The 20,721-nt window shown below is 50.1% G+C and overlaps 1 protein-coding gene across 1 annotated transcript in view; it reads left to right on the forward strand.

Moving 5' to 3' along the window:
* The window catches only part of Scara3 (scavenger receptor class A member 3), a 34,646-nt gene extending 18,049 nt beyond the window's left edge, over positions 1-16,597 (forward strand). The window contains exons 4-6 of the mRNA XM_028890020.2: positions 1,911-2,009; positions 3,257-4,300; positions 14,773-16,597. Of these exons, the coding sequence (XP_028745853.1) occupies positions 1,911-2,009; positions 3,257-4,300; positions 14,773-15,224 (1,595 nt within the window). The 3' untranslated portion in view covers positions 15,225-16,597. The remainder of the gene's footprint in view (positions 1-1,910; positions 2,010-3,256; positions 4,301-14,772) is intronic.
* Positions 16,598-20,721: the final 4,124 nt, after the last annotated feature.

Raw genomic sequence — 20,721 nt, forward strand, 5'->3', positions numbered from 1 at the left:
AGTTTACGGTAAACTGTCTAAAATCAGTTTGGTCCCATCATACTGAAATCTGTTTGTCCCAACCTGCTTGACACTAGTGACAAGACTGGGTGTAGTGAGAAGCAACTGAGGCCTGAGCAACCATCACCCAAGGTACTGACCCTGAGTGTGAACACCCTCCTGCAGAGGCACGTGGTCATGCTCCTGGTTGGGGGTATTTGGGAACCAACACCCCTGGCTGCATTAGTTACATTTCTTTTTGCTTTGACACCAAGCAACTTCAGGGAGGGAGGATTCATTCTGGCTTATCACTTGAGAGCAGTCCATCATGGTGGGGGAGGCACGGCGGTAGGAGGAGACGACCAAACACATTGCCGCATCAGGCAGAAGGCAGAGAGCAGAAGGAAGGTGGGGCCTAGCTATAAGAGTCTCAAGGCCCACGCCAGTGAGCCACGACCTCCAGCGCGGCTTCACCTTTGAAAGGCCATGCCTTCCAAAACAGCGCCACCCCTCGGGGACCAAGTATTCAAACACATGAGCCTAGAGTACACATTTCACACTGAAACCATAACAAGATGAGAAGGCAGGAAAAATAAGGACAATGCCTAAACAAATTAATATGTAATTACAAAATGTGAAATGTTCAATGAGTAGTGAGAATACACGGAATACCTAAACAAATTCATATATAATTAGAAAATGTGAGATGTTCAGTGAGTAGTGAGAACACATGGAATACCTTAACAAATTAATATGTGATTACAAAATGTGAGATGTTCAGTGAGTAGTGCGAACACATGGAATGAGACCTTGGCCCAGTAGACATTAGAGTCAAAATAGCAATTGTCAGGTTTCTTTATTTCTTTTCCTTCATCTATACATAGGTTCTTAATTGAGAGAAGGCTCAAACGAAATAACTATTGCCAACTGTAAAGTGCTACCCCAACCCAACAGTATGTGAAATTGTCCCTAGGATCTCTCAAACATGTCACTGTTACTAATTAACTCCATCTCTTGACATATCTGAGATTTACAGTGTTCATGAGAGCCCAGAGATTCTAAATCATTTGAAAACATACACTTCTTGCCGGGCGTGGTGGCGCACGCCTTTAATCCCAGCACTCGGGAGGCAGAGGCAGGCGGATCTTTGTGAGTTCGAGGCCAGCCTGGGCTACCAAGTGAGCTCCAGGAAAGGCGCAAAGCTACACAGAGAAACCCTGTCTCAAAAAAAAAAAAAAAAAAGAAAACATACAGGTTTGGAGGTGCTAAGAGCTGTAGAAGTCACTGGCTCCATGTTTTCATTTTGTAGACGACTCTGTTCATTCTGGAAAGGTTCATTGACCTTCCTCAAGTCACCCAACAGACTTCGTGTCAATCTGAGTCTAGAAGCTAAGTCGATTTGGGTGAAACTAATTCTATTCTGCCCGACATGGCCTTCAGAAGATCTGTGTCAGTCATTAGTCCAACCCATACCCTCTCACCACTGCCAGGGCTATCCAGGCTTCTGCCGGATCAGCCCAGGTACCCTGCTTCTGCTGAGCCATGCTCTAAACCCTGGGGACACAACAGCTTTTGTGGGGCCCAGGCTGGGGTGAACTGTAAGGTAGCAGAGGCTGCTCTAGAGGAAGCCTTTACTGAGGATTTGTACAAATCAAAGGGTTATCATCCAAACATTTACCCCAAGGGAAAAATCATGTCCTCACAACCATCATAGATAAGGGTTATTTCCAAGATGGACCATCAGTCATATCTACACATCAAACTTTGTAAGCTTAGGAGAAGAGGTACCTTGAGTGTCCTCAACAAGAGAGGATTTTTTTTATACCCTGGGAGAAGCACAAATGGTGTCAGTGGCAGACCGTAAAATGATCTCACCAATGATGGCTACTTCTGAACCATGACCCAGCTCGGTGTCTCTTCTGTTTCCCCAGTTTTTAGGAAGGTGGACTCTCTCTCAGAAGACATCTCCTTGGCCCAGTCCATCTATAATAAGAAGCTTGTGTCGATGCAAGAAAATCTTCAAGGACTGGGTAAGATTCTAGTGTCCAGAAGCACACAGGGCCCTCCATCCTGTGTTATCAAAAGATGGATAGGTGCTGCCTACTCTCTCAGACCAGCCACGGATCCCTGCTTCCCTCTCTGGCTGAGCACTGTCTATCCAAGGAGGATTGGGATGCTGGGATACAACAAGGACTAGGGCACAGTTTCTATATGGTCTGTTGATCCAGCCACAGACCCTAGGCAGACAAGGAAAGCAAGCATGGTCCGTTCTCAAAATACCCTCATGCATCTCAAATGATTTCTAAGACCTTGCAAAGCCTCCTGATACATGAGCCTCTTTCAGATCAACGGCCTTAAACCACAGCACAGTTCACAATAGGTCTCTATCCTGCTTTTAGAATGTTTAGGAACATTCTAAAAGAGAGTGAGTAAGAAGGAGCCATAGCATATGTGGGTTTAAGGATCACTTCTCTGGTGAATAGAAAGCACTGCCCTAATACCTAATAATAGAGTTCTATTTGGTAAGCTGCTTTTCTGTCTTATTCCTTAGGAGTCACAAGAAAAAAAAAACTCACCAGGGCCACCTTCCTCACAAATACATTATGAGTTTTCAACCAAGACAACAGATATTAAAATATGTGTAAACATTTTAAAATGAAATGCACAATGGAGGTTCTTGGTCACCTCAGAACAGTTACTAAGATCTGTTCTTGAGAATGCAGTGATACTGTGGGGGGAAAAATATCCAAAATCCTGCCCTTCAGATTGTAGAGTAAAGATGGAATTCCACAGGGATTTCTGAGAGGGGTTTTTGTAGCAGGAAAGGAAGCAGGGTCTGGAAGCCACTTGCCAGTTCCTTGTGCCTGCATTTCAAGAAGTACCTTTGGGGCTAGGGAGATAACTCAGCCACACAAGCATTGTGACCTGAGCTTAATCCCAAGAACCCATGTGGAAAAGGCAGGTGTGGTAGCACAAGCTTGTGACCCCAGGGCTAAGGTGATGGAAGCAGGTGGATTCTTGGAGCTCACTTGCCAGCCAGCCTTGCCTGATTGACAAGCTCAAGGCCAGTGAGGGGATCTGTCTCGAAAATAAGATAGATGGCACCCAAGAAACACCACCTAAGGTTGTCCTCAGACCTCCACACATATGTGTGTATGCCTGCATGCATATAAACATGTACACACACACACACACACACACACACACACACACACACACACACACGAAGCACCTTTGTCCCATTTAACTGAAAATGTTGTCCCCTTTTCTCCTGAAGACCCAAAAGCCCTGAACAATTGCTCCTTTTGCCGAGAGGCTGGGCAGCTGGGGCAGGAGATCAGGAAGCTCCAAGAGGAGCTGGAGGGGCTTCAGAAGATGCTGCTGGCCCAGGAGGTCCAGCTGGACCAGACCTCCCAGGCCCATGAGCTGCTCACCACCACAAGCAGTCAAATCTCCCAGGAGATGGGCAGTTGTTCCTTCTCCATCCACCAGGTAAATCAGTCCCTCGGACTCTTCCTGGCACAGGTGAGGGGCTGGCAGGCCACCACAGCAGGCATGGACACCACTCTGAAGGACCTCACCCAGGAGTGCTATGACGTCAGGGCTGCTGTCCACCAGATCAACTTCACAGTGGGCCAGACCGCTGAGTGGATCCATGGGATCCAGCGGAAGACAGACGAGGAGACTCTGACCCTACAGAAGATAGTCACAGACTGGCAGAATTACACCAGGCTCTTTGGGGGTCTGCGCAGCACTTCTGCCAAGACTGGGGAGATGGTCAAGACCATTCAGGCCACCCTGGGGGCCTCCTCACAGCGCATTAGCCAGAATTCTGAGAGCATGCATGACCTGGTGCTGCAGGTCATGGGTCTGCAGCTACAGCTGGACAATATCTCCTCCTTCTTGGATGACCACGAGGAGAACATGCACGACCTCCAATACCACACCCGATATGCCCAGAACCGCACAGTGGAGAGGTTCGAGTCCCTGGAAGGACGCATGGCTTCTCACGAGATCGAAATTGGCACCATCTTCACTAACATCAACGCCACCGACAACCACGTGCACAGCATGCTCAAGTACCTGGACGATGTGAGGCTGTCCTGCACACTGGGCTTCCACACCCATGCTGAGGAACTCTACTACCTAAATAAGTCTGTCTCCCTCATGCTGGGCACCACAGACCTGCTCCGGGAGCGCTTCAGTCTGCTCAGTGCTCGCTTGGACTTCAATGTCCGCAACCTCTCCATGATCATGGAGGAGATGAAGGCTGTAGACACACAGCATGGAGAAATCCTTCGAAATGTCACCGTCATCCGAGGTAAGAGGAGGGGTTTGCTGGGTTCTCCAGGAACTCATGGTTTATTTGTTTTTTGTATACAGGAGCATTTGATTTTAGGGTAATCTCTAATAGTATGGACATAGAGGATGCTAGATAGAGGGTGCTGGATAGGGAAACAGATCGCTGAAATCATCCTGGAACCAACTTCCAAAGCAGCAGGCAATGTTAAGAAATGTCTTCAGGGGGCTCAGTGGTTAAGCACACCTGCTGCTCTTACAGAGGACCTGGTTCCGTTCCCAGTTCCCTCCACACCCACATAATAAGGAGGCTGATCCTCTCTAAGTTCAGGGGGTCTGAAACCCTCTCCTGGACTCCACAGGCACATGTACACACATGGTATACACATGCAAGTGGGCACACACATACCCAAGTAAAATTAAATCTTTTTTTAATGTTTAAAAATTCTGTCTTTGTGAGCTAGGCTTAATGGTGCACACCTATAATCTCAACACTCAGGAAGCTGAGGCAGGAGAATGATCATGGATTCAAGGACAGCTTGGACTACACACTAAGTCTCAGAGATACATAGTGAAGCTTCATCTCAAAAAAAGGAGCACATCAAAGAGGGGAGGAAGGGAGAGGAGGGAGGGAGGGAGGGAGGGAGGGAGGGAGGGAGGGAGGGAGGGAGGGAAGGAAGGAGGTTCTTGTAAACCTCCTGGTGAAGGTGAGGTGGTTTCTGACTTTACCTTTCACAGAAAATTTGATTTATTCATGGATTTCTTTTAGCCCACATAGGCAAGTATGCAGACTGACTTTTTCCTTTTCTTCCCTCTTCATTAATGCTTTGTTATGCCTGTCCAACTATGTGTCCCTCAGAGATCCATCACTCTGCATTCTTTTTCTCCTCCATCTCCCTAAGTTCCTTTATTCACCAGAATTCTCCAGAAAAAAAAAGCAGAACTAACAGAATGTAGGTTAAGTCGATGATAGTTAAGTGATAGGCAGGCAGACAGGCAGACAGACAGACAGATCATAAAAATTAGTTTGTGTGAACTAGAAAGACTGGCAAGTTCAAGATCTGTAGAGATCATCCCATTTGGAAGAATATCAGGCAGGAAGAACTCTCTTATTTAGGGGAGGGCGAACTTTCTGTTTTATCCTGGCCTTAAACTGCTTAGACGAAGCTAAGCCCACATTAAGGAGCATAATCTGCTTTGTTCAGACCACCAATCCATGTGTCGACCTTAACAAAAACCACCCTCACGGAGACATTCAGAGTGAGGCTTGATCAAATATCTAGGTACCTCATAGCCCCCTAAAATTGACACATAAAATTAGCCATCATAAATCTACCCCTTGTCAGCTTGTCACCCATACTTGTCTCCTTAGAGCTGGAGAGATGGTTTAGAGGTTAAGGATACTGGCTGCTCTTCCAAAAGACCCCGGTTCAATTCCCAGCACCAACATGGCAGCTCACACATTTCCTTAGGCCGCCACTCTCAGTCTCCAAGTGGAGCTGATCGTAAGGCTGCATTTTGAGCTACCACAGTACAATGAACTATCCTGTGCGAAAGCAAAAGCACACTGTTTTCCATAGAAGGAGGGCTCTAGAACAATGATCACTTTCCTCGTATCTCAGAACTCAAACACTGTGGAGGTCAATGTAGTCATTACGTCTGTGTTTTAACAGAGAGATGAAAAGGACTGAGAGAGAAGACGAAACGAAGTTTCTGCCATGTGCGCACACAGATCTGGTTACAGGAAGTGAGGAAGACATGCTTGCGACAATGCAGTCCTTATTGTTGTAATCAAGCTGGTGCTTACGGCTAGGATTTATAACGCACTTCCTTCCACTTCCTGTTCCAAATCCCCTTTGCCCTCACCGGCATTCCTGTGGATCATGGCTGCCTCTAATAGGATGACCGGAAACCTTCATGTCTGAAGGTTCCAGACCATTGTTACTCATGCAGGGGTCGGGTGTGGAAGTTTCCCACTGACCTTAGTCACGTGAGCAAGCACAGCCTTTATCTTCTTTCTTCCCTCCCTCTTGGCCCAGAGTCATTGGAGCCCTTAAGTGGCCATGTGGCCTAACTTCTTGTTCAACTGAGTCACCACTGTGTCTTTGCTGAAGGCATTTGTCCTTCCGGAACTTCTAACCCAGCAGAGCATGAAGCCGCAACAGTATGCAGACACCTTGCTGGTGGGTCACTGGGCAAAATTGTGAACTGTACCTTCTCATGATCTCCCTTTGAATCCCAAATCCTCATGAAAAGATATCTTCTAGGCCCTTACAGCATAGGAAGGAAGCCCGAAGTCCACTCTGTCTGGTCTCCTTCAGCCTTTACATCCTCCAGTATCCAAGGCAGCGACCCTTTCCAGTTCAGTTACCAGGGACACCTTTGGTCTTGGAGCCTACGTCACTGATGCCCTGCTCCTCTTTGGCCATCTAGTCCTAAGCCTGTGTCAGCTTCACTTGATGTTACAGTGTGTTTGTACTGCCACTAGAGACCATTTTTTTTCTTTAGAGACCATTTTTCTTCCCTCTGGGCTGATGGGGTCGGGGAGAGTGGACTTTTTGTTTATTGTTATCTTTCATTTTTGCAATGAAGCTAGACACTGAGAATTTCTGTGGGAACCAAAGCCTTCCCACCATATTTCACCAAAAATGGCTTCTAGGGTGCTGTGCTCCAGTGAGGAGCATGAGGAGATGGCTCTTAGGGTTCATATTCTGTCAGTTGTGTGGTGGTGTTGAATTCACTCTAAGAGCAGAGGAAATTCTAAGTTTCCCGGGGATGGCCCACTTATACACACTGATTTGTGGAGCTTCATAACAAGCCTTGGACAGTGGCTCCCTCCACCCCCTCATTGGCAGTTTTACCTCCCATGCTTTCAACTACTCATGGTCGGCCATGGTCTGAAAATACTAAGTGGGAAACTGCATAGTTTGAGAGAGATGTACCTAACTTTCTCATAGGTGTGCATATATAAGGTACAGGTGGTGTACCTGGGGTCTGCTCCTGTGTGTGATTTCACACATCCACTGGAGCCTATGGACATATACTCCATAGAGAAAGGGAATTTGAGGGTAGGAAAAGCAGATATTGGTGTGACTCTACCTTACAAGACAGGAGAGTTTGGTTAAACAATGTGTATAGGTCACAAGAGCTTGAAAATCCGGAAAACTGGAGAATCGGATTAGTTAGTAAAGTGTTTGCTGCACAGACACAGGGGTCTGAATTCAATTTCAAGTGTTTACATAAAAGCCAGGAGCATTGTACAATGACAGTGTACACCTGTCATCCCAGCACTGGGGCGGGGGGGGGGGGGCCCCGGGGGCGGGGGGGACGACGAGATGACCCCTGGCTCACTGGGCAGCCAGTCTACCCAAAACAATGAGCTCCTGGTCCAGTGACAGACCCTATTTCCAAAACATATGTTGGAGACCAATTGAGAAAAACACCTGACATTGCCCCTGGCTAATGACATGTACATATGCCCACACATGCATGAACATATACGCGCGCGCGCGCGTGCGCGCGCACACGCACACACACACACACACACACACGCACATTCCTGGTGCCCTACTTAAGTTCTTAAAGATGTGTCCACTGTGCACTCAGGAAAGGAGAAGCTGAGACATTTCTACTTAGGTCCTGCTTCACTATAGGGCCAGGGATGGAGAACGGAGGAGACAGAGACAGTACCCGGAGGAATTCTTGGAGACTGACATTTGCTGCTGCCTTGATCACAGCAGAGCTGTCTTTACAAAACTGTGTCTTAAGCATGGCAGGACATCTGTTTGAGTACACGGGACCCTCAGTTCAACATCTTCATGTTTCCATGGCCACCGAGCTTATTTTCTCTTTGATATAGACTGGTGGGGTGGGAGAGGGGAAAAGATGTTTAATTTGTTGTCTTATTTTATGTTTACAACAAAGCCAGGCACTGAGTGTTTCCATGGGAACCGAAAGCTTCCCACATCACTTCACTGAGAGGACACACGTGTGTGGCCGCTAAGGTGCGATTTTAAGTTGCGTCTGTTGGCCAACATTCCTCCTGATGCTTAAGTCATCACATGCACAACTTCTCCAATCTGGAAGAATCTTTCCCGGTAAATTACACAGCCCAACCTCGAGGGAATTAGTCCTCCACCTTCAGACAGGCCCCGAGGCTTTGACCCTGGAGCTAGCAGTGAAGGGTTGTCTGGCTGGCGTAGAGCTGATGGTTAGAACACAGGTAGAGAGGGCAGCGGTACAGGCACTAAGGGGATGCCAGGTGCCTACTGAAGGAAAGGAGCCGGGGTTGTAATTTGCTCTGGGACTTCAGGCACACCTGCTTTGTCTCCCCAACTGTGCTCTGTCATCTGTAAATGAAGGGGTAGGACCGGCCCCTTCCAGCTCTAATTCCCAGCCTCCATTTACTAAACAGAAATCCTGTGGTGCATCCATGCTGGTTACACCTCTCCTAGAATCTTTATCTCTCCCTAGGATAAAGATTTATGTCTCTAAGATAATTTTTATGTCTGTGCTAGACAATGGCTGCGCTAGACAGTGTCTCTGCTAGGACTATCCTTTGGGAGTTAGAGGCAAAAAAAAAAATTACCGCTCATTAGCTGAGTGATGGGTAGAGCTCTTCATTGCTTTCAACCTCATCTCCTCACCCACTGTGTCCTACTTTAATTTCTGTTCCTTTGACACAAAGCAACTTAGGGGAGGAAAGGTTTATTTGGCTTTCAGTTCCAGATGACGGCCCATCACTGAGGGGCAGCCAAGGCAGGAACTCAAGCAGCTAGTCACATCCCATCAACAGTCAAGAGCAGAGAGAAATGAATCCATGCAGGCTCCCTGCTTAATTGCTGGTCCACTCCCAGCCAGGCTTCTCCTCTCTTATACTGTTCTTATACCTAGGCAAGGGCCTCCTTACTTAGGTATTAATGGTGCTGCACACGAGGGGCTGTGCCTGTCCACATCAATTAACAATCAAAACAACACCCCCATAGCCATGCCCTAAGACCTACCTGATCTTGATAATTCCTTATCAAAACCCTCTTCACAGGCAATTCTAGGCTGTGTCAAGTTGACAGTTAAAACTAACCAGCACAAACACGACCATTAATACCTGTCCTGCCAGTGCCACATGGGGTCATAGTGAGATTCAGCGACAACAGTAATAAGAACCTAAAAAGGGTGTCTTAATATAAGGCCTTCTTACAAAGTGCAATTATTGATGACATAAGCTCCTCTTCCTGTTCACCACTGTCTGGCAGTCCACGGGCCCTGAAGGCACTCTGGATGTGTTTGCTCAGTGAATGAATAACTGAAAGTATGAAAGGAGGGTAGAAGCCAAGTGTGCAAGGAATTAAACTTGAACACTTGTTCCGTAAGTACCACCTGCTCTATCCTGCCGTAACCCATAAGGATTCAGGAGCTTCTAAGAAGGGAAGAGTAAAGCTGACAAGAGAGCCTTGTCAGGTTAAGGTGCCAAATCTGATAACTTGAGGTCAGTAGCTAGGACCTGAAAGGTGGAAGGAGAAACTGACTCCAGCAAGTTGTCCTCTGACCTCCAAGCACATGCTCACACACATACATGCAAACACTACACACACACAATAAATATTTTTTTTTGTTTGCATTTTAAGACAGGGCTTCCCTGTGTAACAAATCTGGCTGTCCTGGAACCGCTTTGTAGACCAGGCTGGCCTTGAACTCACAGAGATCCACCTGCCTCTGCCTCCCGAGTGCTGGCATTAAAGGCATGCGCCACCCCCACCTGGCAAAGAATTTTACTTTAAAGCAGGGGAAAACAGTTCTGTTTAGACATAGGGGCTGGGTGTGCAGGTGTCAGTGAAGAGGGGTCAGTGGCTGTGAGCCCCACTTCTGTCTGCCCAGCCTTGGAAAGCTGCTGAGAGTTTTCTTTGGCGCCCCAGCTGCACTCTTCCATTTGGTTTTTCAGCCTCTCTACACAGAGCGATCACTCCCCACAGTGCCTTGAGAGGAGAGGCAGAAGAGGTTGGCAGGCTGGCACGAGGGAGAGCCTTCTCCCGGGATCTCAGTCCTTGGGGTCACTTCAGAACTCCCAGGAAGATGCTCTGCATTGTCTCTTAACAGTTCTACTCTTGGTTGGCAGTGTAGACGGTTACACACCAGCCCGCCCTCAACAGACACAGAAGTTCATCAACATTTTCTCAGTGCTCTTTTGATGAGCACAGCTAGGACTGAGAATCCCTGGCTGAGGTCAATGGAGAGACAGACAGACAGACAGACAGAGACAGAGAAAGGTCAAGTCCAGCCACCTAACATGCTAATGCCAGAGCTGGCATTCCAACCTGGGTCTCAGGGTTCAGGACAAGGCATCTACCATTGGGCTATTCACTCAGGGAACCATCTCCTCCATTTCTAGTTCCTTCTGTCTTAGTGAGCTGACTACCAGAGGCACCGTGGAGCCCTCCTACCAATGGCTCACTATACCATGGATGGATGGGCAGGACTGTGTCTTCAGATACTAGAATCTTCCAGCCGCTCCTGATCCTTTCATCTTCCCTAATCCTGAGTATGGACCACAGAACCACCACCCACTCTACTCACCTCAGACATGCAGTCAGTTGTGGCTGGTTCCTAATGGGCCCAAGAGCCTAATTACAGCCTGTAGCTTCCTGAATAATGATGGGCCTCCCGGGGACTCCTTACCTCAGCCTCCATGGGGACTCCTTACCTCAACCACCATGCTGGTGTTTGCCTCTTGGCTGCTCAGAGCAGTTCTGAGCCCTCCTCTTCTTGCCCTGTACTCTGCCCACACCAGTGTCTTGTTACTACTGACAGGTCACTGGAACTCTATCCTGGTGGGAGCCTTGGTCTCAGCCTTGAGTCATCTTGCTCCCCATCGTCCTAACTGCTGGCGGTTGACTTTGTCCCGGGAAAGACGGGGCTCCCCTGCCCCACAATTCTTCTGACTCATCTGAGCATCTAAGAAAGGAGCCTTTCTGAGCGCCCATCCCCTTTTTTCTTTTAATGGAGGGACCAAGGATAGAATCCAGGACCTTGCACATGATGGCAAGTGCTGTTTCTTGAGACAAGTTCTTATTATCTAGCTGTCCAGACTCTATGTAGCCCAGGATAGCCCAGAACTCCCTGTCCTCCTGCCTTTGCTTCCCAAGGGCTCAGGTTATAGCTGTACACCACCATGCCTGGCTCTCTCTACACTTTACAGACCCCTCGGTGCTCCTCAGAGAAGGATTCTAGAGCCTCCCTCTTCAGACAGCTCCAAACTGGGTGGAAGAGACCCATGCATCCCTTTTGGAGGTTGCTGAGGGGCAGAAGGGGTAGCTGGGGGAGGAAGCCTGGTAGAGGGGCCTGGTACTTGGTCCTCCTGATGCTGCCGTGGACTCATCTGGGTTCTCAGAGGCAGAGCTGCAGCGGTGGCCCCAAGAGTGTGCACAGAGAAAGAGGCGGACTTTCTCTCCCGGGTCCTCCTTGTACTCAAGCTTGGCACGACAGAATGGGTGGTCCGACCAAGGCTGAGGCTTCTGCCCAATTGTCTACCCCAAGCATGATGGGCACACACTCCTCCCTCGGGGAAAGAAGGCTTGGATCTGCCCTGGAAAGATGCCCAGGGAATGAGTGGTGGTGTGGCGGAGAGGGCAGACTTTTGGCTCTGCCTTTTCTCCTTTGCTGCTGACATGGAGGCCCTAGATACACTCAGTGGCTGCTGAGCTCCTCTGGGCACTGGAGAAAATGAGCCCCAAGGAGAAGGCGAGGTTTATCAGATGGCCTGGGTGGGGGCAGGGCACAGCACCCTTGTTATCATGAGATGCTCAGACTGGACGTGGGGTGCAGTCACTTACATCCAAAGTCAAAAAGAGTGGAGAGATAGAGGACTTGGAGAAGCCCCTAGGACAGCCTGTTCCCAGACAGGTGGAGGACCAACCCAAAGGAATTCCCAAGAAGGATCAGGGACAGAGGCATGATGCAAGTCCCCACCTAGTAACGGGGCTAGGAGTCAGGAGAAGGGACTGTAGAGCCACAGAGCACTTTGACATTCAGTTGTGCAAAGTTATATTAAGGACAGCTAAGGCTGTATGTGTTAAATAACTCAACTACGAACGATATTTAGTACAGCTCTCCGCTGAACTCTGAGTTCTGGAAGGGGGAAGGATTGCCCAGCATTGCTCCATCAGCCACACAGCCTCACAGGGCCTCTCCACTGCTGAATGGCCCTCTGCTTCTCCAAATCTCAGCTGGTCCAGATGCCAGGAGCAGAATAAGGACAGGCACTGTGATTTTGCCAGTTCCCAGAGAGACCTGCCAGGCTGGGGGAGGTGGACCCTGGGTGGGCACCAGTGTGGGCCTGTGCCGGGCTGGTAACTGTGCAGTGAGGGACTCTCTGGGAATAAAAGGGCAGCTCCTGTCTCCTGGTTTCTCTAAAAGGGCCAGGCGGTGACCATCACCCACCAGCTGTCCTCAGCCCCCGAGCGCCTCTGCTGGCATGCCACGTGAGCTGAGGCGGAGCAGCGTCCCATGGCAGGCGGTGTCGGTAGCTGACTGAAGGTTTTTATTGGCTCTTGTGGGGCTGGCTGTCCAGGCTCTGGTTCCAGTTTAGGTCATAATAGATATTCACTGACCTGGTTCCGCATAGAAACACTTTGAGAAGGATGCAGGGAACAGCAGAGGTTAGGAAGCAAGGGGTAGTGGGGGTCACATCAGCCAGGATGAAGGTGATCCAGGACCACAGATAAGATTCTGACAACTTAGAGAGCTCTCAGCTCTCAAGACACATCATCCTTTCCCTCAAAGACCCCACTGAGTTCTAGTCTCCACTCCAGAAGCTCTTAGCATTTTGCACACACACACACACACACACACACACACACACACATACACACACAGAGAGAGAGACAGAGACAGAGACAGAGAGACAGAGAGAGAGACAGAGAGAGAGAGACAAAGACAGAGACAGAGACAGAGACAGAGACACAGAGAGAGGTCCTTGTGGGTCCATTTGTGTGTACAGATGTGTGTGGACCTCAGGTTTTGTTCCTTAGGAGACATCTTCCTTATTTTTTTGAGACAGGGTCTCTCATTAGCCTGGAGTTTGACAATTAGGCTAGGTGGGCTAGCTAGCCAACTCAAGGGATCCACCTGTCTCCAATCGCCCCCCACCTCCGAGCCCTCAGTACTAGGCACAGGCCACCATACCCACCCATCCCCCTTTTTTTCCACCAGTTCTGGGAATTGAACTCAGATCCTCAAAACAGCAAGCATTTTACCAACTGGACCAGTCCGCAGCCTACCCATGGGATCTCACTTCACTCTCCAGGTTTTGGTTGAAGGACCTGGACTAGATCCCCACCCAGCTGACAAACCTTGGACACCTCATTGCAAAGCGGTGGGGGTGCCAGCAGAGTTCTCATGGGGATCTGAGTCAGGCTGTGGGACCCACAGTTCCCATCAACCCTGCCCCTCAGCCACACAGAGACCGCCAAAAAGAGCTAGGTCCGCACCAAGCCTCGTCTCCGCGATAGCTGGAGCTCTTTACTCCACAATTGTCCTCATCTCAGACCACGCTCTGTCACCTGTAGCCTTAAGGCATTCTACACGTCCCTGGCGGAGTGGCAGCTACTCTCTGCCGAGTATCCTCAGAGTTGGTATAGATCTGAGAGGTGGTGACTCTCAGACTTACTCAGACAGGTAGCGGGGTGGGAGGCCACTTGACTCCCCGCATGGCCTCCACACTGCAAGTCACGCCTCTTCCTCACGGTCCTATAATAGAGGCCCGCAGATGGAGAGACGGCCTCTTCTCACAAGCGCCGAGCTCTCCTGACTGCCGACCAGGCTCTATGCCCGGTGCTAAGATGTAAGAAATGACCTGTTGTCTTTCTGAGACTGCTTTCCCAGAGTCCATGAGATACACATCCAGCGCTGGCGTTCGCTGCGCTGATTTCTCTGGGCCGATTAAAGGCTCAGAAAGCAGCAGCCGCAGGGACTCATGGGAGAGGCTGGAGTGGTTAGAGTGGACCTCCTGGAGAGGCAGCCCTTCTCTGGGATGCTTCTGGGAGATGGGCCTTGCCTTACTTTCTTCCCCTTTTTCCTCCGTGTCCCTGATGCCAGAGGCCCAGGAGGTCACAGAAGGTAGGGCAGGGTGTGAAAACAGCACTCAAAACCCACCGGAAGTATAGAAAGTCAGGCTGCCCTAGGGCAGGATGAGAGCATCCTGGATTACCACGCACCCTCCCCCTGCCTCCCCTACTCCCCACAGCCCTACACTCTGTCCTGTTAGCTGTGTGTGAAGCTTCAGGAGAGCCTGGATGTCAGAACTAGGACACCAGAACTAGCAGTACACCAGGCCCATGTACACTAATACATGTTGCATAGAACCTACTGGTCTAACCCGCTCCAGCAAGAGTAAAGCGATTACCTAATAGTCCAGCGATGGCAGCCCTGGACCAAGCTTCTGTCTGAGCCTCCACTGTCCCTGTACCTCATGAGTGACCTGTCTCTTCTATCCAACCCTAGGTGTCCCCGGACCTCCAGGACCAAGAGGACTCAAAGGAGATGCAGGCATAAAAGGACCTCTTGGAAACAGAGGTCCTAAAGGGGATTCTGGCAGCCTGGGGCCCCCAGGACCTCAGGGTCCTCAGGGGCAGCCTGGGGAACCAGGACCCATGGGAGAAAGAGGGCCAGCTGGCCCCCGAGGCTTTCAAGGATACAAAGGCTCAAAGGGCAGCTTTGGAACTGGAGGGCCAAGGGGGCAGCCAGGCCCCAAAGGAGATGTAGGGCCCCCAGGGCCGGAGGGACCCCGAGGGTCTCCAGGACCCTCGGGGCCTCAGGGAAAGCCAGGGATTTCAGGAAAGACAGGGTCACCAGGCCAACGTGGAGCCACAGGGCCTAAGGGCGAACCAGGTATCCAGGGTCCCCCTGGATTACCTGGGCCTCCAGGCCCTCCAGGGAACCACAGCCCCTACTGAAGAAGGTCTTTGGCCTGATGCTGCAATATAGGTTGGGGAGGGGGGTCAGAGAAAGCACCCAAAAGGACCTACTGTCTACAGACAATCATTGTTTGATCCTGATGTAAAGATGTCTCTCTTAAAACTGACTGTGTAGCCTTAAGCTCCCCAATAATGACTGTGCCGTAAGAAAACAGCTCACTGCCCACCCCCCCCCCACCCCCGTTTCTCTGCTGGACAGGGGGCGGGCTACTGGGTTTCCATGGCTGGTTAGGAGGAAAGGGAAGAAGACCGACCCCCTGTCCCATGATGGCCTGCTGGGGAGGTGGCTACCTGGGGAAGGCTGTCTTGGATCTCTTCAATGGTAACTAGCTCCAGTGTCTGCAGGCACTTAACACCCACGCTAGCCAACAGCATCTTGCTGGTCTTGAAAACATCCAGGGGAAACCAATGGGGCATTATAGATGAGACTCCAGGGAGCCTCTCCCAACAGCCATGGGAACAGAGTCACAGGGAGGTGCCCTGCTCCATACAGGGCAGGAGAACTCTGCCTGCCTGGCATTCTCAGGTCCTGTGCATGGTGTGCCCCTGACAAGTTCAGGGGGCTTTGATTCACACGTCCAGAAAGCTCTTCTTCCTCTTCTTCATCTTACCTCCACATCGCAGGAGTGGCCTGGAAAGAACCCAAGCAGAGTGTCATCTGCAGGGAGAGGCCCTGCAGGTCCCAGAACATTCTGCTTGCCTGCTATCCAGCTCCCAGGAGGACCGCAGGGGTGGAGGTGGGAGGACAAGGCAGGGATGAAGCTTCTCTGCAACGCCACCCCTTGTTCAACCTAGGCTGCCATGCGTGTTCCCAGTGGGGCTTCTCTGCGGTGGCCAGGGAGGAAGAAGCTGTAGCAGGGTCTACCCCTGATAACAGGGTGGCTCTTGCCTCCTACTCTTGGCTGTCCTACCCACAGATGCACACTGACCTCACCCCACCATGACCTAAGATGACTGGAGCACTTTCCCACGTGAGCAGCAAGCTGGACTAGGCCAGGAAAGAGCCTGAACATGCACAAGGAGCCTTTGACGTTGCTTCTCATCTTTCATGAACTTCTTGCATACACTGGCAGAAAGGGATGCTGGGAAAGGCCTGCATTATCTTGACTCACTCTCTGTAAGGCTGCCCTGCTCCTTCAGACTCCAGCAGACTTAGAGCTATCTCCTCCCTTGCACTGCCTCAGAGACATGTCTTCTTCCTGCTCACAGCCTCTGTGCCACCTTCCTCCTCAATATCAGTGTGCAACGGGCTTGCACGACCCACCTACCCCCTGCAAAATAATTGTCCTGTCTACATATGATAATATCATGCAACACAGTATCACTGATCCAGTAAAGAGCTATTTCCAGGAGGAACGTGTCTTCTAGTATTTGTCCTCAACCAGAGGATGTGATCCCTTCAGGAATCCATTTCATATTGACCTTCAGAGGGGAATCACTGTCAAGGGTTCTGCTGCAGAATCTGAGAACTGGGGTCCTCTGGATGTTCTAGTGGTTGACAGGGAAGCCCAAACAAGAGTCTAAGAAATTACCACCAAGGGCAAGGCCAAGCTGGAGACAGTGCATCCCCTAAAGCTTGCAACTAGACCCTGTAGTTATTTGTCTACAATGAAACCGGAAGATAGGAAATAGGAGAGGCCGAGACCCTAGAGGGATGCTTCCTGCTTCCACTTGTTGTCTCTAAAATAAAGGAGCCAAAAAGGAGAAAAAGATAAGGCCAGACTTGCCCCCAGGGTTCTGCAAGAACAGTGGTCAGTTGCGTTCCCTGGGAATCAGACTGGGCCTTGCTCCACAAGGGGTTTTAAGGGACAGAAAGTTCATTTGCTAAGTCAAACGTGACCCTGTGCAAAGCCTGGGTACTGGTTTGATGTGGGGTATGTATGAGTCAGGGGTACTTAGTAGGAGTAAAAAGGTGGAAGAACTGAGATGAGGCCACCATATACAGGCCTTGCCCATCTGTGTGGCAGGAGATCCATCCTTCCCACAGCACCTGCCATATGTGGGCTGCTGGGTTCATTGCTTAAGGGTCACGAGGGTGAGTGAGGCCTAAAATCCAACCTGGTCACCGTTCCTCAGAAGAGCAGACATGTCTACAGCCTCGAATGAAACAAGGCAGGGGAAGCAGGAGAAAGTTGGGGGTGGGGGCGAGTCTCAGGGATGAGGCAGGGCGTGTTCCGAAGGGTGACACCCAGGGGGCAGGACAAGGACAACAGGAAAGACAGGCTACTAGAGTCACTTCACACTCTTGGACTACGAGCCAACCTCCAGAAATCTTGAACTACTGGTTGCCACACTACTGGCAGGGGAAGAATTAGGCCAGGCTCTGGGACGAAGAAATGCCGAAGTGAGAGTATCAGCTGGTCTTGGAGTTAAATCCCAGCAAAGCTGGATCTGGGATTGATTCCAAGGGATGAGCTTAGATTCCAAGGGATTAAAAAACAATCAATTTGAGAACATAAGAGCAAAGATACAAAAAAGTCCTATGAGGCCTGAGCTGTTATAAACCAGCCCCTAACAGTGTGATTTGAGGAACCACTTGATTTAAGGGCACAGGCCGAAGGCAGACACCACTGAACTCATCCATGAACACAGGGTCCCCTCATGGAATGGTGCCGTAGGTAAGCTAGGGACTATGGAACCGGAAGTCCAGCTAGTCCTGTGATTACTGGGAAAAGACATCAAACACTGCACCCCTTCCATCAGACACCTGGCTGCTCCCTCATCTCCGTCACTCAGTGATTCCCCTCCCTGTACCTGTCTCCTTTCCCCTGTCCAGCATCTTCTGTTTACATGAGGTCCAACAGAACAGGACTGAGATTGGCCACACGTGGACCTTGCCCTTCAGCTGTGATTCTTAGAGTCTAGGTGAAAATCCCATTGCTAACCCCTTGACTCAAGGGTTTACCTGCCCCAGGGAGCTGTAACAGCAGACAGAAAGAGGGAGGAAGGGACACGTGACAACACGATTCACAGGAGGAGAGGAACTATAGGCAAGCTAGCAGCGAAATCCAGTGGGCACTGCAGCAGGACAGTGTTGCATGGCTTTACCTAGGAAGCCATTTCTGTTCCCCAGAGAGAGAGCAATCACAGAACAAAGAAACAGCTCCATCCAAATCCAGCTTGGAGAATCAATGAGTTTAATTGAAATTACTCACAGGAGCATGGGCAACTAGCAGGCAGATACACCACCACCAACGTAACACATGCTCTCTCCAGCAACTGTTACGCACTTACATATCCTCCGGAAGGACTGAGAACTCCATGAACCTTGTGAGTCCTCTTGCCCCCTCCCATTCCATAAGAGAATCTTAGGTGGGTAAAAGTCAGTCTCGTAAAAGTCGCTTATGAGTAATCACAGCTGCTCTGATTGCAAGGTGGCAATAGTCACGGCATGCCAGAGCCCAGAGGTCCACACCAGACAATGGTAACAATGAACGCAAACACAATGGTGGAGTCAGGCAGAGGCCACATGCCATCTGGGGCACTTCACAAATAGGAACTCAGTTTTAACTGCCATTTATAATGTATAATGGGCCACCTCTGCCTCACAGCTGGGGGAATGCCTTGGCTTCTGTGGGCCACAGACATAACTAGTTTTTTAGACAAATCCATGTTGAGACAGCCTTGGGCAAGCTGTTTAATGGCTCTCTAGCTCCCTCCCATGAGATTCCTGGGAAGCTCTTCTGGCCATTTACCAGGGTATTGGTCTACTCAGCTGCCACTAGAAAGCATGCCAGATTGCATGCTTCCAACAACAAGAAATTTCTGTTCTCACAGCTCAAGAGGTTCAAGGTGGCCCTCTGCAAACCCGGAAGAACGGGCACCATGTTGGTGCTGCATCCTCACACGATAGACAAGGACTTAGGCTTTTCCAGACACAGTCTTAAGCCCAACCTATGGCTTCATTTATGCTTACTGACTTCCTGAAAAGCACGGCTCCAGAGAGTCCCACTAAGCTGATGACTGCATAAGTCAGTCAATCCCGGGTGCCCAGCAGTAGTCAGTCTTCCACAGACATCAGCCACCATCCAGTGGTGACCATCACACAGAACCCAAGCTTCTTAGGCCTCACTGATACTCTTCTGCAAATGAGCAGCCCGAGCAGGAGGCCAGCACTCTCCTTGCACTGAGAGAGCCGAGCCCAGCCCTTCTGCCCTTTCTTTCTCTCAGCCCGCATCCCTCTGTCCCATGTCACCATATAGTCCTTTAGAATGTTGGAACTTTTGCTCAAGTCTATTGAAATCCCAAAGAACTGACTGGGGTTTAGGAGTGGGTAGTTGGAACAATAAAGCCTGAATGTATATTATGACTCAACGTGAGCTCTTGTGAGCTGGATGCCACTTGTCTGAGAGTGGGGATTGGGTAGGCTACCCAACAGGGTCGTCAGTGGACATCTAGCTGGGATAGGTCATGTTCCAGCCCTGCTGGACTCTTCTTCCTTGTGGGACCATAGGCCCAGTGCTGATCTCTTGGACCATCAGAGTCTCAGAAAACACAGAGTGAGGGGGTTTGACTGCCCTGGGCCTCGGGATTCACATTTATATGCCCTAACCAAGCTGTCTTTATCCTGCTCTGTTCAGTTGCTTCGCTGCATGTCACTAGAGCTGAGATAAGACTGAATCTTCATGGAGAAGTGATAGCCTGTGAGGTTTCTACTACTAGATGCAAAGCACAGGCTTTGCTGTTGGTGTGACTTTAATTCCAAAGTTTACAAAGCCCTGAAATTATTCCTGGGTTTCCCAAAGAGACCTCGGGGCTTCCTAGAAGCCACAAACCCGAGCCACAGTCCCTCAGTACCTCTGAAAACTCCAGGCTTGCTTTCTCATATCACCCTGGCAACCTCTCCCTTCTTCCTGCAGAACAGGACAAGGTTGGGCAAACTTGCCCTTCCCCCAGCTCGTCTCCCCAGGCCAGGGCTGAGCTGGCAACCTCTGCTGCACCAACCCTGGATACACCTGTCAAAACAGAACCACTGGAGAGTCGAGCAAGAGCTGAAAAACATGATCTGACCACACCAAACTTTCCACCAGGGCTGGGCTGCCAAGGGCCGGCTTTTCCCGAAAGCCTTACCCCCACGGGTGACTGAGCAGCCTTCTTGAGGACTACTTGACTGTGGAAGCATAAGCCACTTGGTTTTCTGGCCTTCACCTGTCCAGTCTTTTGTTTTCTTTTACTTCCACATGCAGCAGCCATGCTTAATGGGTCAGGGGACATTCAAAGGCTTATTCAGTGCCTCCTAGTGGGAACCACCTACCATGATACAACCACACAGGTGCCCATAAAAATACACACGATGTGCTTGCACCCTAAAGCCACTGGTGCAGAACTGTGGAGATGGATGAGAAGTTGAGAGTGGGAGGTAATGTGTACTACAGAGCGAGACTCAGGGAATTATGACGCCTCATAAATTTGAGATCCACAGGTGTAGTGGATAAAGAAAGGAACACAGTGTTTTTCAGTTTCTGTTTATTATCTT

Source organism: Peromyscus leucopus, chromosome 9, assembly GCF_004664715.2.
Source record: "Peromyscus leucopus breed LL Stock chromosome 9, UCI_PerLeu_2.1, whole genome shotgun sequence".
NCBI classification, from domain to species: domain Eukaryota; kingdom Metazoa; phylum Chordata; class Mammalia; order Rodentia; family Cricetidae; genus Peromyscus; species Peromyscus leucopus.